This window comes from Anser brachyrhynchus (assembly GCF_964034855.1).
Source record: "Anser brachyrhynchus genome assembly, chromosome: Z".
NCBI lineage: Eukaryota > Metazoa > Chordata > Aves > Anseriformes > Anatidae > Anser > Anser brachyrhynchus.
Window position 1 is genome coordinate 8,932,115 of NC_137697.1, and position 19,646 is coordinate 8,951,760.

At 41.2% G+C, this 19,646-nt stretch overlaps 1 protein-coding gene across 5 annotated transcripts in view; it reads right to left on the bottom strand.

The window, feature by feature from the left end:
* The window catches only part of CPLANE1 (ciliogenesis and planar polarity effector complex subunit 1), a 63,881-nt gene that overhangs the window by 27,863 nt on the left and 16,372 nt on the right, over nt 1–19,646 (bottom strand). For 4 of the 5 annotated variants that reach the window (XM_080572854.1, XM_080572855.1, XM_080572856.1 and 1 more), the window contains exons 17-29: nt 17,101–17,329; nt 16,729–16,868; nt 13,910–14,127; nt 13,403–13,567; nt 8,452–8,590; nt 7,996–8,105; nt 5,886–6,047; nt 5,622–5,730; nt 4,959–5,265; nt 3,577–4,510; nt 2,296–2,459; nt 703–839; nt 94–161 (exon numbers count right to left, since the gene is read on the bottom strand). In XM_080572854.1, coding sequence (XP_080428980.1) covers nt 94–161; nt 703–839; nt 2,296–2,459; nt 3,577–4,510; nt 4,959–5,265; nt 5,622–5,730; nt 5,886–6,047; nt 7,996–8,105; nt 8,452–8,590; nt 13,403–13,567; nt 13,910–14,127; nt 16,729–16,868; nt 17,101–17,329 — 2,882 coding nt within the window. The remainder of the gene's footprint in view (nt 1–93; nt 162–702; nt 840–2,295; nt 2,460–3,576; nt 4,511–4,958; nt 5,266–5,621; nt 5,731–5,885; nt 6,048–7,995; nt 8,106–8,451; nt 8,591–13,402; nt 13,568–13,909; nt 14,128–16,728; nt 16,869–17,100; nt 17,330–19,646) is intronic. The other variant, XM_080572857.1, reaches the window with a different exon arrangement.

Sequence of the window (19,646 nt, forward strand, 5' to 3'; positions counted from 1 at the left end):
GCCTGTGATTTTTTAAGTATATGGAGGAATTCAGGGTATTTTGAGAAGAGTATTCATATTAATTTGGTTCCTCTATGCAAGATGGTAACTTACCTTTCCAGGTTTGATCCTGACAGAGCTATTGGAGCTCTTTGGAGTTTCATATGGCTCCTCAAAGAACTCTATAAAATAAACAAAATTATTCTAAATTAGAAAACTACATGACATAGAGCACTGTTTTGTCATTTCTGTCAGCTGGTTACATTACTCCACTCGAGAGACCTCTCAGCAAATTCAAAAGTCGTGCTATGACTACTGATCATATGTGTCAGAAAAAAAAAAGAAAAAAAAAAAAGCTTAGTTCCATGGTAGGAATATGATAAATTTAACCTCTGCTTCTTTTATGATTTTCAAATCATATTTTATGTATGTTGTCATGGATATTTTGGAATGAAAGTAAATGAGAGAATTAAATACTTTAATATATCCAATTTCTGCAGTAAAAATAAGTTACATAGTGCAAAACTGATCAGAAAAAGTATTGAGAAAAAAATAATATAAAATTTAGTTATAATATAGAACTGATACAATAATTTCAATAGAACAATGAAAATGTATTTCCATTTCTGTTTAAATAAACTGAAGAACATATAATCATACTTGGGAAAAACTCTAACTTTTATATGTCAGACTATAGTAAAAGGATATAGCATAAAAACAAACCTTCACTTTCTGATGTTACATGTAACTCCTCCTGAACAAATGGTTCCACTTCATTAAAATCTTTAGTCAAATGAGGTAGAGAATAATTCCCACAATTAATTTCCTTCTTATCAAAATGTTTTGATTTTGTAGACATTCTGGTAATTGGAATTAAAAAAGGTATTTAACAATAAAAATAAATTCAGTATTCGTCTTAAACAGTTTAAGTATACTGTCCATCTCAGATTGCAGCCTAGGCTGTAAAATAAACGCTGCTGTCATATTATGAATTTTCATATGAACTTTTCTCTGGGAATTTCACTTAAACCAAGATTAATATTACTTTTTGGAATACCTAAAATATTTTACTGACATTAACACCACAATCTTTCAGATAGGCTTCAGAAAAACGTAAACAACACGTATGACCTACCAAAAAGAAAATGGAAATTATAAACTGCATTATGACTTCAAAATCATGTGGCTAAGAATACATTTATCTCCCTCACAGGAACTTCCTTCATTAAAAAATTGTCATAGGAGACACACAACAATGTCTGTAAATACTAGTGACAAAGATCTTTAAATTTCTTTAGTACAGCAGAAGATGAAGATACATGTCAGAAAGGCCTTCAGGTTATGGAATCTCCATCTTCAGAAGTATACAAGATATTAACAAATAAAATATTTACTGCCTTTTCCATCTATTTTCCTGACATATGTATATATGAACACAGCTGGGTTACAGATCCCAGATCCAAGGGGTAAAAAAACCCAAAACAACAAAAAAAACAACAACCTCCTCCCCCCGCAAAGAAAAGCAAACAACTAACATTTTGAACTATTGTCTCAGCATAAGGAAAGAATGGTGGTTTGATTTTTTTGAGAAAGCCATGGTATCAACTATATCAGAAGTGTAGATCCCATTTCTACATCACTAAGTGTATAAACAATTCAATCCATATTCAAGAGCCACTTCATTTGCTATGTAGAAGTATGTCCAGACGCGGAGGTTATTTTTCTGTATCTCAAGAGTAAAGTTACATTCATAATGTAATCTTCATTACAGAAGTCCTATAAAAAGTGAAATCTTATAACAGCTATGTGACAAATTAAAGACAGTACTGGTAATGCTAGTAGTGTTTAAAGAGAAAACTTAAGATTTTTTCTGATGATTATGAAAAGTAAGAGGAACACAGAATAGAATCACCAAAATCTTTAAGATCTCATGAATATTTTGCATTACAAATTTGGTCATTTTTTTGAGAACTGACACAAACACGTGATATTATGAAGCATAAAAATTTGGATTCTCTTTTACAAAATTGATAACATATCACAGTATAGAAGACAACTCCTTAAAGTTTCCAGTTGAATTAGTAACTTATGCACACATGGAATATATATAATAATTAATGATAATACTCTAGGAATAACTTCTAGCAATATAATAGACTACCTGCAGCTGTTAAATGATATTCATGTAAGTTTGAGTTTACGCTCAAAATTTAAAAAACATATAACATGTAATAACAGTACAACTTTTCATATTGATATGTTGATTAGCTGGGGAATTACATCCAACTAGATTTCTTAGGTTAAAAATAAAATTACCCCAAACTGGTTTCACAAAGGTCATCATAGGCTTGTACATTCTGGACATCAAGTGGAGGATCGGCCAGTACAGAAGAGCCTTCATCCACACTACTTTCCTTCTCTGTACTAGGCTGGGCTTCTGATAGAGATGCAAATTCTTCCAGACATTGATTAGTTGGACTCTATCGATAATAATAAAAATTCACTAGTTTTAGAAAAGAAAGATACTTGATACTTTAAACAAACAAACAAAAATGTATGTCATATAGTATATTTCTGCTTAACATCATGTTGTTTTCACCATCACATAGCTAAGAAATTCTTGATTTACAGCTACCTGTAGAACCCAAGTTTTGCCCCTTTTTGCATTAAGTAAAGCAATTGTCCTCTGAACTATCTAAAGGAATCATAAAATAACATATGTTTCATGATTCCTTTGTTACTGATGCTATGGGACAATTAAATATACACTATATAAAGATATACAATATTTGGCCTTTAGCACCAGTAATACTAACCTACTTTAAATTCTTATCACTGTAAGGCAGTATAATCACGCATAGATAGAAGCACACACAAAATTTTGGTAGTAAGATGTAAGTAAAATACACGTGGTACTTGTAAGAAAACAGAAAACAGAAACCAAACACAAGGCAAAATGTCTTTCAATGCGTGAGAAGAGCCTTCTGAAAAAAACTTCACAGCCCTCTCCCCACCTTCATGTAGCTTTAATTAAAGAAGATAAATGATCCAGTATGAAATAAAGCAACATTGTATCTGGTTCTTCTGGCAAATCAATTATGTATTAATGCACATTCTCTAACTCTATATAACAGTGCTAGTTGGAAATTCAAAATTCACTATTCACCAATCCACAGCTAGCTTCAGTCAAACTGCATCTGTACTGTCCTCTGAAGACAAATAAATCCACATTCACATTTTCTCTTAGAAACTCTATTATTTATTTTGTTTTTCTAATACTCTATCTCCAATTCTGGCTTTCTTTAAAGATAATGTCGAAAACTAGACATAGTGATTTAACTTTTAAACATTTGCTCAAATACTGTGATAACTAGATAACTGATTTTAAACAGGACTTCCAAAGAGGACTTTCATTTCCAACCGGAGTCTTTCTAAAGAATTCCTGGAATTCTCTTTCTGTAGCAAGTCCTAAAGGAAAGGCTATTGATCAGCATTCTATGTTTTACTGAAAATCAAACGATGACACAAAAGAAGTGTAAGATTTTGTTTGTGATGATTTACACATTACTTTGACAGTTATTCCATTTCCTGTCTTACCTTATATGTTGTACTCCTTGCTTGTGATCCATCTCCATACAACTGTTGGATCAGCCATAAAGAAGAAAGGACAGCAGCTGCTGATGTTTTCACATGTATCATTGGGAAACTCTCCTCTGTGGAATCTTGTTTATTGGAACCACAGGGCAGCTTCTTATCAGACCATCTGATCAACCACTCAAGCAGTTTTGCAATATTGTTAAATTTACCCAACAATTCTATAGCTAGGTCTTCTCCTGGTACAGTATCAAGTACATCAGTAGTTTTGTAAATGTATTTAGAAGTTGCTGAAGTTTGTAAACTAGAGAAAGTATGCTTAGGGATGGTCTGGCTTGCTGATGCAACAGTTACTCCTTGATTGTCACCCTGAGCTCTGTAAATTGATTTGTGTTTTAAACCAAATAATCCTTCTTTAAGCCCTTTGATTAGGTTATGCACACAGGGTTCTCTTGTCTGTGCAATGGACTGTACAATGGTTGGATTTTTCAAAACATTTTTGTTTATATTATGGACAGAAGCTGTTCTAGGATTGCAAGATGCCAGGGTGACAGTATAGCAAGAACCTGCTCTAAACACACTTCGGCTTCTGGTTTTGACTTGTCGACGTTTTAATGTTGTATGAACATCAAAAAAGAGAGAGTTTAATTCATGCTCTCGAAGAAGTCCAGAAAAGCTAGTAAGAAATGGAATTCCAAGGTCACTATACTTTATAAGGTCTCTCTCAAGAATATAACTCAAAAAAAGCTCTAAGAAAATAACATATTCATCATCATCACGTTCAAACTCCCATGCACCAACTATAGGTAAATTACACTGATTATGTGTGCCCTTTCCATGTACTTTTTCCTTATGTTTTGTTTTCCAATTAAGAGCTTTTGTCTTGCAGGTAGTATTTTTGCTCCCTATTTCTCCTTGTCCCTGATGTTCATTATCCCTGTTAGATGAGAAACAAACAGAATTAACATCAAAATCAATGCAAAGAAGATTTAAATGGAAAAATAAGTAAATGCAACATTACTTCCTCTTCTTCCTCTGTTGTTAAAAATGCATAGCTAACAAAAAAAAATCTTATATTAATGCAATTTTAAGGTGGCAAATTAATCATCAGAGGTTAAATCCATAGTTCTTACAGAGACAGTAACTCAGAAGTATCATATCTGAATCTGGTCATGGCTAATAATAACTGACATTTCGATAACAGTATTAGTTACTTAGTACCTGACATAACATTGACAGTTATAAGATTTGATACATTTGTAATTTCTCATTTGATATATTATTCAAGGTGACAATTATCATATTTAGTGAAAATACTGTTTTCCCAATAAGACAACTAATTTTCTTTCTTAATGGAAAGGTTTCTGCTGCCTTTTTTTCCATACCTTTGAGGTGGAGGTGTTTGAGTTCTCATTTCTTCAGTAACCAAAGCATCAGAAAGTGTATCTGCTGTTTCAGCATCACTGTATAACTGAGGACTGCCAAGATCAGTAAGTGTGCTTCTGCTTAGACTAGTGCCTAATGAGAATTGGTCGTAACAGTGTTCCACCTCCTCATTAGCTCCCTCTTCTGTTGGCTCCCAAATATTAACTTCTATGGGGCCTATATTCCTTATTACACGTCTCAAAGCCTTCATTCTAGATTTTTCTGCAGCCTGTATAACAACAGACATCATTTCTTCACTTTCAGGACCTGCCCAAAGAAAGAAAACCAAGAAATTTTAAATGCAAACTACTCAGTTTTGACTTATTGTCTCAAGTTGTGATAAGAACAACCCTTATATCATCCATAATTATAGCCATTTAGAAATCCAGACAGCAAATATTATAAAGAAAACCCTCAACTTGGAAGACATGATATCCTGTTATTGGTATAGACACATCAAAAATAAAATACAGACTTTGCCACAAAACCCTCTTAAAGTTGTCTAACTAAAAACTATAGTAACTGTTTTGCGGGGGGTATGAAAGAAGGGATTGTCACAACTTATTAACTAAGCAGGGTAAAAAAGAATGCTCATTTAATATTTCCTGAAGGATACACATTACCTTTAACAGTACAGTGTCTGAGTCGCTGTTGGAGACCATGATATTTATCTCTTAGTGGAACCCTTATATCTTCAGGATTAGGAAATGCTTTTACAAAAATTTCTGCCACCTGCAAAATATAGTTTCTTCTTCAGTAGCTAACAGACAAGTGAGGTGTAATTTCAAACAGAAGTTACATCAGCAAAAAGTCTAACTAGTAGCCATTACAAGAAAAAAACATTCGTTATACTCTATTGCTTTTGTTCTATTTTTAATTTCTTCTACCTTTTTGACTGGTGGCAGTTCTCCAAGTAGGCTCAAAATGACATCTTGAACTATTTCTTCAACATTCATGAACCTGCAGAAGGGAAGCATTCGGCAAGCCCATTCTGCGGCATTCAGACAATGATCAACTGTGGAGGTACCATATTCATTCTTCTTTAGATCCTAAAAAACACTTGCTATATCAACATTAATTGACACGAACAATATATTTCAGCTAAGCTATTCAAACATTGCAAACTACAATGATTCTTTCCCAGCTAACATGAAATAAAAACAGCTAACAGCTTTCAGAGTGAGAAATATACAACGGTAGGAGGCAGATCACAGTTGTAATGGGGAAAGGAAGGGAAGGGGGAGGGGTATGTTGAATCTATCAGTGGTTTCTATGTCACTTGTCACTGCTGCAAAACACATAGAAAGATCAAAAGAGCCATCCTGTTTATTTGAAGCTTGATTTTTCTAGTGAAGAGAATTTTGGACTCATTTTAAAAAGAAAGCAAACTTTGCTGAGGACAGAATCACAGAATCATCTAGGTTGGAAGAGACCTCCAAGATCACCTAGTCCAACCTCTGACCTAACACTAACAAGGCCTCCACTAAACCATAACACTAAGCTCAACATCTAAACGCCTTTTAAAGACCTCCAGGGATGGTGACTCAACCACTTCCCTGGGCAGCCTACTCCAATGCCTAACAACCCTTTCAGTAAAGACGTTCTTCCTAATATCCAACCTAAACCTCCCCTGGCGCAACGTTAGCCCATTCCCCCTCGTCCTGTCACCAGGCACGTGGGAGAACAGACCAACCCCCACCTCACTACAGCCTCCTTTAAGGTACCTATAGAGAGCGATAAGGTCTCCCCTGAGCCTCCTCTTCTCGAGGCTAAACAACCCCAGCTCCCTCAGCCGCTCCTCGTAAGACTTGTTCTCCAGACCCCTCACCAGCTTCGTTGCCCTTCTCTGGACTCGCTCGAGCACCTCCATGTCCTTCTTGTAGCAAAGGGCCCAAAACTGAACACAGTACTCAAGGTGCGGCCCCACCAGAGCTGAGTACAGGGGGACAATCACCTCCTTAGACCTGCTGGCCACACTACTTCTTATGCAAGCCAGGATGCTGTTGGCCTTCTTGGCCACCTAAGCACACTGCTGGCTCATATTCAGCCGACTATCAACCAATACTCCCGGGTCCTTCTCTGCCAGGCAGCTTTCTAACCACTCCTCTCCCAGCCTGTAGCTCTGCTTGGGGTTGTTGCGCCCCAGGTGCAGGACCTGGCACTTGGCCTTGTTGAACTTCATACAGTTGGCCTCAGCCCAGCGCTCCAGCCTATCCAGATCCTCCTGCAGAGCCTTCCTGCCCTCGAGCAGATCGACACACATACCTAACTTGGTGTCATCTGCAAACTTACTGAGGGTGCACTCGATCCCCTCATCCAGATCATCGATAAAGATACTGAAGAGGACTGGCCCCAGTACTGAGCCCTGGGGGACGCCACTAGTGACTGGCCTCCAACTGGATTTAACTCCATTCACCACAACTCTCTGGGCCCGGCTACCCAGGCAGTTTCTAACCCAACGAAGCGTACGCCAGTCCAAGCCATGAGCAGCCAGTTTCTTGAGGAGAATGTTGTGGGAAACGGTGTCAAAAGCCTTACAGCTTAGTTACTAAACTAGATACAACAAAAATCTACATCTGTATTGTTATGGTATATAAGACAAATGTTATAATGCCAGCAGTTTCTTTTTCTTCTTTAACCTTTTACATAAATTAATCAGGGTGTAACAGAGAAAACATATGAAAATTTAAATATTTTTCATTATTCTTTTGAAAACCAAGGCCCAACCTTCATCATAAAACATGCTGCATGCAAAGAAAAATAGTACATTAAATAAACATCGATCAGAATCAAAGCCCATCAGAAATACTTTTAGGAAGCTGCAGTTTACAAACAACAGCACTACTCTGTAGCATCAAGTCCTTACTGCACATTTTATCATTTTGTCCTACTATGCAAATAAAGAGTCCTCAGAGAAACATGCATCAGATCTTTAGTATTCTTCTTACAGCTTTATACAATTAAAATGTCTCTTTATTATATTAGTAATATAATTACCTTATGCATGTTTGTATTTTCCCTTGCAGTTTGGTACCGCCTACAGCTTTCAGATAATTTTTCACGAACATGTAACATCCAACACAGTGCACATAGCTCTCTGAACCAACCTATGAGATAAACATGCAATGTGATGAGACTGGCTAAATAAATGAACAGCTTGAGATTTCAGCTAGAAGAAATTAATTATTTATTTTAACAGTAATCCAAGAAAAATGTCATTCATTCTTTTCAGTTTTCAGTAGTGCCCCTATAACACACATCTGTAACACATTCTAGCACAGGAACTTTTGAATTAAGAGATTTGATAACTAACATAATTAAAAGCTAGGAAAAAAAAGTGTTCCTGCATACACTGCAGTTTAAATCATGCTGATTAGAGTTTTTTTACACCTGTGGATAATCTCTTGTGCTCTTTTTTCAGCTCTAAATTACTCTATATTATTGCATACAGACCTAAAATTTTACAGGAAATATCATCAAGTTGATGGTCTCTAGAAGATGCAGAGCTATAGAAAACAGTACGGAAATTGCAGTAATGAAGCAAAGTCTCTGGGAACGGATTCATTGAAGGAAGAGATTCTTTCATTCGAATCTATAGATAGAAAAAATAAGTAAATAAACAATGGTCTTAATTATTTAGATATGATTAGGAAATGTATATATGTATCAACAATTTTTCTTGCTTATCAAAATGGAAATAAAAATCAGTTAAAATTTTTTATACACCATTGCTAGATGTGCTAGCCTCTCAGTTATTAGCAGAATACTGTCAAGATCAGTAAAATTTCCTTAAGCCCGCTTTCCATTTTCTTCAAATCAGTATTCTGAAAATTCATTTAAAAGAACATGTTCCATATGAGCTATGACAAATAAAACGTTTTTGTTTGCATGGTAATTCATGAGTATGATGAAATAAATACAGGAGCAACAATGTATAACTCCTGTTTCAGCTGCTACTTCTGGCCACTTCCCTGTGCATTAAGCATTAAACCTCTGTGTAATCATGCAATGAACTATAAGGTGGCAGTATTTATTCAAAAGACAATTTCCTGATCTGTTTCTCTGCCAGATGCAGGTGCAGAGGGGTTGAGGAAAGAAAGCTTCTATAGGTATGTCAGTGATAAAAGGAAGACTAGGAAAAATGTGGGTCCTCTCCAGAAGGAAATGGGAGACCTGGTTACCCAAGATATGGGTAAGGCTGAGGTATTCAATGAATCCTTTGCCTCATTCTTCATCAGCAAGTGCTCTAGCCACCCTGCCAAAGTCACAGAAGACAAAGGTGAGGACTGGGAGAATGAAAAACCACCCACTATAGAAGAAGATCAAGTTTGAGGCCACCTAAGGAACCTGAAGATACACTTCTCCATGGGACCTGATGAGATGCACTTGCAGGTCCAGAAGGAACAGGCAGATGAAGTTGCTGAGTAACTATCCATCATATCTGAGAAATCCATTTGAGGCCATCCAGTGAAGTTCCCTCTGACAGGAATAGGGGAAACATAGTCCCCTTTTTTAAAATGGCAAAAAAGACGACATGGGGAACTACAGGCAAGTCAGTCTCACCTCTGTGCAAGGCAAGATCATGGAGCAGATCACGAAATCACAGAATCAGAGAATTGTAGGGGTTGGAAGGGACCTCAAGAGATCATCGGGTCCAACCCCCCTGCCAAAGCAGGTTCCCTAGAGCAGGCTGCCCAGGTAGGCGTCCAGACAGGCCTTGAATATCTGCAGAAAAGGAGACTCCACAACCTCCCTGGGCAGTCTCTTCCAGTGCTCCGTCACCCTCACTGTGAAGAAGTTCTTTCGCATGTTGGTGCGGAACTTCCTGTGCTCCATTTTGTGGCCATTGCCCCTTGTCCTGTCCCCACAAACCACTGAAAAGAGGTTGGACAAATCCCTCCATCTCCCACACCTCAGGTATTTACACACATTGATGAGATCCCCTCTCAGTCTTCTTTTCTCCAGGCTGAACAGACCCAGGTCTCTCAGCCTTTCCTCATAGGGAAGATGCTCCAGGCCCTGTATCATCTTTGTGGCCCTCCGCTGGACTCTTTCCAGGAGAACCCTGTCTTTCTTGTACCGGGGAGCCCACAACTGGACACAGTACTCCAGGCGAGGTCTGACCAGGGCAGAGTAGAGGGGGAGGACCACCTCCCTTGACCTGCTGGCCACGCTCCTTTTAATGCACGCCACGATCCCATTGGCCTTCTTGGCCACCAGGGCACACTGCTGGCTCATGGCCAACCTGTCGTCCACCAGGACCCCCAGGTCCTTCTCCGCAGAGCTCCTCTCCAGCAGGTCATCCCCCAGCCTGTACTGATATGTCCGGTTGTTCCTTGCCAGGTGCAGGACTCTACACTTGCTCTTGTTAAACCTCATTTCGTTTCTTCCTGCCCATCTCTCCAGCCTGTCCAGGTCTCGCTGAATGGCAGCACAGCCTTCTGGAGTGTCAGCCACTCCTCCCAGCTTTGCGTCATCGGCGTACTTGCTGAGAGCAGACACTATTCCCTTGTCAAGGTCGTAGATGAAGATGTTGAACAGGACCGGACCCAGCACCAACCCCTGGGGAACACCGCTAGTCACAGGTCTCCAGCTGGACTCTGCGCTGCCGATCATCACCCTCTGAGCTCGGCCAGTCAGCCAGTTCTCAACCCACCTTACTGTCCACTCTTCTATCCCACACTTTCGCAGCTTTGCTATCAGGATGTCATGTGAGACAGTATCAAAAGCCTTGCTAAAATCAAGGTAGATGACATCCACTGCTCTCCCCTCATCTACCCAGCTGGTGATGCCATCATAGAAGGCAATGAGGTTGGTCGAGCACAACGTCTCCTTGGTGAATCCATGCTGACTACTCCTCATAACCTTCTTCTCTTCCAATTGCTTGCAGATGGCATCCAGAACAAGCTGTTCCAACACCTTTCCAGGGACAGTGGTGAGACTGACTGGCCTGTAGTTTCCCGGATCCTCTTCCTTGCCCTTCTTGAAATCCGGAGTGACACTGGCTATCCTCCAGTCTTCAGGCACCTCTCCTGTTCTCCAGGACCTTTCAAAGATGATAGAGAGCGGTTCGGCGATCAGCTCTGCTAGCTCCTAAGGGAGCACACGTGAATGCATCCCGTCGGGGCCCATGGATTTGTGTGCATTGATCCCACTCAGATGCTCCCGAACCACTCCCTTGTCAAACAGGGGGGAACTCTCCATTTCCCAGACCCTTTCTCCTCCCTCCAGGGTCCAGGAGTCCTGGGGGGTAGTCCTTGAAGCAAAGGCTGAAGCAAAGAAAGCAATCAGTATCTCTGCCTTCTCGGCGTCTCCCGTTACCAGGACATCCCCCTCATTCAGCAAGGGACCCACATTATCCCTAGACTTCCTTTTACTGTTTACATACTTAAAAAGACCCTTCTTATTATCCTTTATCTCTTTTGCAAGCCTCATCTCTAGATGGGCTTTAGCCTTCCTCATCGTGTCACTGCAGGCCCTGACAACACTTCTATACTCCTCCCAAGAGGACAGGCCCTTTTTCCACATTTCATAGACTTTCCTCTTCCTTTTGATCCTGTCAATGAGCTCCTTGCTCATCCATGCAGGTTTCCTGCCCCCCTTCCCTGATTTCCTACTCTTAGGGATGTACCAATCGGGGTTGCTTCCCGGGTTCCAACTACTGTCCAGACCCTCAACCTTTTCCTTTTCCTGCCCGAGAGCCTCAAATCTATTACCCAGGGACACTGTGGGTGTTGGTGGCACCGCGGATGTCGGGGGCAGACGCCTCCTTCTGCTTCAAGCTGAGACGCGGGTCCAGCCCTTTTCCTCTTGCAGGTGGTCAAGCCCTCTGCCCTGCAGGTGAGCAGCTGGGCAGTCCCTACCCCATGCGTGACTTAGGAGGGGGCTGCTGGGCATCAGCAGGGGCAGGTTGCCACCTCCTATCTGTTTCCCTCAGAGACTCCCAGGAGCCCCTCAGGCTGCCGATTTCTTGCTGCAGCCCAGCCACCTGCTCTAGGAGTTCCTTGAACAGGGCACACCTGCACCTATGACAGCCCTCTCTTCCCTCAGGACCCAGGGGGGCCTCCAGATTCCAGAGCTCCCCGCAGTCTCCAGTCTGGACTGCCACTTCACCCCTCAGGGGATTCACCTGAGCGCCCACATGAGCTCAGAGAGGCCGTATCTCCTCAGTTTGGGTTGCTGCCTTGGACCGGCCGCTGCGACAGGTGTCCACCATGGTGAATTCTAGGTTCTAAGAGGCAGAATTCTGGGAGAGGAGGGGAGGCGAGGGGAGGGGAGGCGAGGTGCAGCGAGGCGCGGCGAGGAGGTGGGAATGGGAGGAAAGGATCCTTCTCACACTCCTCCCTGCCCTGCCTGAACTGCCCCACGTGAACTGCCTGCGCTAACTGCCAAGCCAGTCCTGTTTGCGCATCCTGTTCGCAGGGCTCCCTAGGGACTGCTTTTATAGCACCAGGGGGTTGGCTGCTGTCACCCCTGGCTCTGCCCTCAGCACGTCAACAGCTCCTGCCTGCTCTGGGTGGGGGGGCCGGGGTGCGGCTCTGACCCACCTTTCTGGGGGGGGATTTAGGGGTTGACTCCATCCGTCTACCTGCCAGGAGCCCTCGCGGCAACCGATCCGCGCGAGGTCCTTGTTACAATGGAACCTCCATGGAACCTCCTGGAAACTCTGCTAAGGCACATGGAAAATAAGGAGGTGGCTGGTGACAGCCAACAGGGCTTCAGTGAGGACAGACTGTGCCTGACAAATCTAGTGGCCTTCTACAAAGGGGTTACAGCATCGGTGGATAGGGGAAGAGCAACTGACACCATCCACCTGAACTTGCGCAAAGCATTTCACAACTGTGCCTGGATGACTGCACTCAAAGGGCTGCAGTCAACGGCTCAATATCCAAGTGGAGACTAACGATGAGTGATGTTCCTCAGGGGTCAATACTGGGACATCTTTGTCAATATATTATGAGTTTGGTTCTGTGCAAACAAAATATTAAACAAGATCTTATAAGCCCTGTGTACTAAGACCAACACTTTACCTGAAGGGAGCATTGTGTTCTCTGGTACATATTCAACCCTAGTGTGATCTGGAATTTGCTTTCACTTAGCAGCTGCAATTTCCAATTAAAATTAGCTTGTTTCTTTCCAATACAGAAAAAAAGGTGCTTGTTCTTTATCAAGTAGGTACAGAAAGGAGCCAACTCTATGAAGTTGATACCTTGGAAGTTTACATTCTAGTTTTCTGAAACAATTAAACACAAGAATGTAAAATTATGAGAAGATATGTTAAAAACTTGACTCAGCAAAGTCCAGACGAGACTGAATGCTCCCACAATGCAATTTCAAGCCTGTCAGTAATATTTACTACTGATAATTAAGCTACAGAGGAAAACCCTACAAGTTAAATGCTTACTTTTTGCATAATTTTTCTTGCCCATTTCAGTTGTGAAATATACCACTGTGCTGCAGGGCAGGAACAATGAGCAGCTTGGAAGAGCAAGATAATTCGCTGAAGAACTCCTGATACATTCTCACGACTTTCTCTCTCAGTTTTTAAAATAATGTCATTGCAGTCTTCCTGAAAAATAAAAAAATCCAAGCCAAAAACAAACAAATTAGAAAGAACATGTATCAGAAAGGAAAATAAGAAAACATCCTTTCTGTTCCTAAAAGAATATCTCCTCTTTCTCTTTAAAGCACAACTTCTTTATGGAAAAAAACACAGAGAGGCACACATACTTTCTTATCACCATGTAGATACTCAAAGGAATGAATGGACATGGAAAAACATTAGACAGAATGACAAGCTGAGAGGAATCAAAATACAGATCATGATTAGTTTATAAATACATTAATACTATAATTATTTTATAAATACATCCAAACAGGGACCAAAAAAACTTCTATTGGGCACACTTACTTCACTGAGAGAAGCTGGCTGAGGACAGTATAATGGTGGTGCTGGAAGATAAAGCCCATCTGGAACTAAACCATATAATTTTCTGCTAAGATCCTTGGCAGAATCCATCAAAAGCTTAAACATCTCTGAGAGAATATCAGCATCTGCCATAACAGCAGCTTTCAGTAGGTCCTGTACTGAACTACAAAGAACATTCACATCTTCCTCTTCAATGGGATCTATAAAATATTAAACACAGAAATCAGTAAATTAATTGACTCAACACAAGGCCTTCATTCTGAAATCAAGTAGCTCTGTTCTCAGGATTCTCATTTACCTGATACAATGCATACATCTCAACTACTTGCATAAGATAAGATTTTCTGCATTTGAAAATAGGACTCAATTGCTAATTCTAGTTTTTCCACATTAAGGGGGAAGCTACTGCCTTTCTAGAGATCAGAAATTTTCAGCCATGCATTTGCTTGGGATAAACTTCTGGCAAATCATTCTCATCAAGCAGGCATAAATTGCCCATCTTATTAATAATGACCATAACAATTCTCTTATCTGTGAGCATAACATTCAAGGACAAGGAAATATATTTGCTTGCTGTATTTTACATATTACTCCATTTTCTTCACATCTTCTGAAAGTAGCAGGAACTTCAACATACATCATTAACTGGTCCCTGAAATTTGCATAATACTATACTGCTCTACTTCCATTTCTATTCCTCCTGCTTGTCCTGAAATATATGCTGCCAAATCTCTCCGCCACCTATCACGCTTACGGATCACTATATACACGTGTATGTGTCTTTAAGACAAAATTCTTGGGAATGAGTATAAAAGAAGAATCTGCACAGTGTTTAGGATAGCACTCACGTAAAGATTAATTAACATCCATCTGCTGACAGCAATCTGAAATGTGGTTTCCAAAAATACAAATATAAAAAGAGTAAAGAATAGAGACTGCTCCAATAAACTTTCTATAAAACGTAACACAGACAGGTTGATCTAGCTAAATGGAAGAATTTTAGCAGTAAAGCATTAAGTTAGGTTATGTGATAAAAAGCTCATGTGCATTTGTACAAAGGAGCAGAGAGACGACAGTAGGTGAGGGAACCTGAATAATACTGAGATCAGTCTACTCAAAGAACCATCACAGGAATAAAAAAAATATTAAAAATTAATAAAAAGCTACACACACTGGGAAATGGAAAAATTATCTGTGCTCTTCCTGTGATTGTCCCAGGAGAACAATCAGCACCGGTGTTCAGGTGTGAAACCCATCAAGATGAGTAAATGGGAGTAGCTCTCTTAAGTACCCTTTGGACTGAGAGAGTTCACTGTCAAGAGGGACATGCCACACTGCAGGATGCAGGGGAAGAACGTCTTGAGGCTTCACAGGGCTCATTATAGGACCTTTATAAAAGGAAATGAAGGCATGGCATGGAGTTATGCCAGCCTCACCCCTGTTGGACCCTGTCAACGCATACATATTTTCCTGTGTGAAGGGCACTATTCTGTGTGTCAGTGTACGGGAGTTCAAGTGCCAGCAAATGGGGTAGGACTGCAGGTCAAACAGCCTGCATCTGTGATGCCAGCACCTCCAGAGATGGAAGTATGTCAAAACAAGTGCTAGCAGCCACAGGACCATGGCACAGCTGGCAGTTACTAGAGGGACCAGTGAAGTCCTGGCCAACTGCTGGAGAGAGCATTGGATCTGTGTGTCAACTGGGAGAGTTGGATGACTGTGTCAGTAAGGGCAAGAAAAGGGTATTTGGATACTGGAGGAACCAAGAAAGTCCTGACCAACTGCTACAGAGGCTGTATGTATGCCAGCACACGTGTGTCTCTCTACTGGTAATACCAAAGGAGGAGATGGCTACTGTAGGGATCACACAAACAATGGCTTGGGTTGGAAAGGACCTTAAAGGTCATCTAATTCCCAACCCCCTCCATAGGCAGGAACACCTCACACCAGCTCACACCTCACACCAGCTAGCTCTGGCTGGACTCTAAGTCCAAGGCTGGCTACAAGGGTACACATAGACTGCATGCGGGTGGACAGCAATGTCTGTGAATGAGTGGGTCTGTACCAGAAACCAGAATGAAGATGGGGTTTTGGGGACTCATTCATCTGTGCAGACGCCAGCAAGAGAGGTTGGTGGCGCTGTTCACAAGTGCTAAGCATGGCTGTAGGTGATTATGAGTGTGGCAAACCACAGACAAGTGTTGTAAATGTGTGTTTGTGTATGTGTCTCATAGACACAAACCCTCATCCTTGCTAGCTGCTGGACCTGATGGACCTATGGGAGTGTCACCAATGTCATGTGATATGCCTTATTCCCCCTCCTCCCTTGACATACAGGAATGGTAAACATAAAACATCATTTTGATCTAAGTATGATGATACTTTCCACACTATTAATATATATGCACTTGCTTCATGGTAGTTAGTTTTAATAAGGTGTTAGCTTAATTTCAGGTTCAAAGAAAACTAAGATATAGCCAAATAAGGTACTGGCTAGCATATATGAAGAAGGATCTTATATATAGCCTTACAAAGATGGCAAAAGATGGTGTATAAAAAAAAGTTTTGTGTGCAAGCCATGAATGAAACTGTCACGTTTTCCTCAAACTAGAGTCAAGAGATGATAGGGTCCATTTTTAGAATGATAAGAAACGAAACCCCTATAGAATTGAAATATTTGTATGCCTTAACAGTAATGCACACAGTGAAGATGAAATAATTTTTTCTTTTTAAGACAGCATAACAGAATATGTAGTGAAGTAACACAAAAAAAAACCACACTTATTCATAATTTTATGTACCTGTAAACTGCTTGTATTTAACATTTCCTTCAGTTGATGTTTCAGAAGTTACTGGTTGTCCTAACAAAGACTGTAACTTTTCCTTAAAAGTCTGCACTGGTGATATGCTTAATGGCAGATGATGCTCGGTGTTCTTCAGTCTGAAAGTATACCAAGCAACTGTTCATTAACAATTAAAATTGTACATAATCTAATGAAACTGTTAAATGAATATCTAACACAAAGTAGCTAATTGTAACATGTTAGATCTTACAGCTGCAAGGAATCTGAGAATACATATTTTAACAACATATCCTTTGTATCAAAAATTAAGTTCATGCAAATACTGTTCAGTAACAAAACATACTGTATTAATTTCAAACTCAGATTTACCTTGAGAATTCATTAGAATTCTGACAATACAGATGGTAGGCAACACCAATTGAAACAGACAGTTTCCAGTTGCCCAGTCTGTGTGTCAACCACACAGCCTCTGGAATGAGTCCACCAATAAAGAACAAGTCAAGAGCATATTCAGCTGTCCACACAGATGAAAGGTTCTGGTCCCTGACAGCTCTGGCAACCAGACAGTGTTGCAGTGGAATAATACGGGGGGATATATCTGAGACACAAAAATAGATGTAAAGTTTAAATAGATCTGCATGCTGTAAAATCAATAATATAGAATTCATATGTTCACATTGGTTTTGGATTGATATTTCATTGTACAATTACTGTTTACTCTAATAGAGACATATTTCAGGGTTCATTTGCAGCAGATGGATGCAGCTTCTGCTGTGATATACTACTGAGGTCAGAACAAGCTATTTTCCTGCTTAGCAACGTTGGGTATGAAACCATATGCAAAATTAGTGGGTTATTCTAACTTAAAGATTTAATCACATTGATGGTACATTTGTGAGCATGCTACATATGTGTCTAATCTTCCAGAGGGCACACCTGAGCTAGATGGAAATTCTGAGAGTTTTCCTACTGTACCCATATTGTGCATAGAATTATAAAGGTTGGAAATGACCTTCAAGATGATCTGGTCCAACCATCACCCAACTACCAATATCACCTGATAAACCATGTCCCTAAACACCACATCCAACCTTTCCCTAAACACCCCCAAGGATGGTGATTCCACCACTTCCCTGGACAACCTGTTCCAATGCCTGAATGCTCCTTCTGAGAAGAAATGTTTCCTAATTTCCAACCTGAACCTCCTCTAGCGCTACTCGAGGCCATTTCTTCATGTCCTATCACTGTCATGTCAGTTACCTGTGAGAAGAGGCTGACCCCCAGCTACCCACAACTTCCTTTCAGGGAGTTGTAGAGAGCAATGAGGTCTCCCCTGAGCCTCCCCTTCTCCTGACTAAACAGCCCCAGTTCCCTCCAGCCACTCCTCACAGGACTTGTGTTCCAGGCCCTTCACCAGCTTCGTAGCCCTTCTCTGGACACGCTCCAGGGCCTCGATGTCCTACTCACTACGGTTTTTACTGCAGAGGATAAAAAAATACAATTCATTTTTAGGAAAAAACAGCAAATTATTTTAAGAGAGTTTACTGAGAAAAAAAAATGAAAACAAGTTTAGAACCATTTTGTTTCCTGAGGATTAAACTTGTTTTCCAAGGCTTTATTTAATGGTTTGCTTGGTAAGATGCCAATCAACATTAACTCTAAGGACTAAGTTGCATCTTCCACCTGTTTACTGTTGAGGCTGTAACATTATCTAGGTAAATAATAATGGGAAAAGTGGCTGACGCTTCAGAGGACTGTGCTGCCATTCAGAGGGACCTCAACAGCCTGGAGAGATGGGCTGAGAGGAACGCATGAAGTTCAACACAGGCAAGTGTGGGGTACAGGGCACCCGTACAGCTGGGGGCTGACCTGCTGGAGAGCTGCTCTGCAGAGAGAGACCTGGGAGTCCTGGTGGACAGCAGGTTGACCATGAGCCAGCAATGTGCCCTTGTGGCCAAGAAGGCCAATGGTATCTGGGGCTGCATTCAGAAAAGTGTTGCCAGCAGCTCAAAGGAGGTGATCCTCCCCCTCTGCTCGGCCCTGGTGAGGCCATACCCAGAGTATTGTGTCCAGTTCTGGGCTCCCCAGCACAAGAGGGACATCGAACTACTGGAGAGAGTCCAGAGGAGGACTACGAAGATGACGAGAGGACTGAAGCACCTGTTGTACGAGGACAGGCTGAGAGAGCTGGGCCTGTTTAGCCTGGAGAAGAGAAGACTGAGGGGAGACCTCATTAATGTGTATAAATATCTGAGGGGAGGGTGTTGAGAGGATGGAACCAGTCTCTTTCCAGTTGTGCCCAGCAACAGGACAAGAGGCAACAGGCACAAAATGAAGCAAAGGAAGTTTTGGCTGAATATGAGAGGGCATTTCTTTACTGTGAGGGTGACAGAGCACTGGAACAGGTTGTCCAGAGAGGTTGTGAAGTCTCCTTCTCTGGAGATATTCAAAACCCGCCTAGATGCCATCCTGTGCAATGTGCTCTAGGTGATCCTGCTCAGCAGGGGGGTTGGACTGGATGGTCTTCAGAGTCCCTTCCAACCTCAGCCATTCTGTGACTCTGTGAAGAGTAGGAGCAGACTCAGAACTTATCTACGTCTATAAATATGTGAAAGAAGGGGGCAAAGAACAGTCACTGGTGCCCAGTGATAGGACAAGAGACAAATGGTAAAAACTGCAACACAAAAGATTCCATGTGAATATCAGGAAACACCTTTTAACTGCAAGTGTGACAGAGCACTGGCACAGGTTGCCCAGAGCAGTACTCGGCTCTGGTGAGGCTGCACCTTGAGTACTGTGTTCAGTTTTGGGCCCTTTGCTACAAGAAGGACATGGAGGTGCTCGAGAGAGTCCAGAGAAGGGCAACGAAGCTGGTGAGGGGTCTGGAGAACAAGTCTTACGAGGAGCGGCTGAGG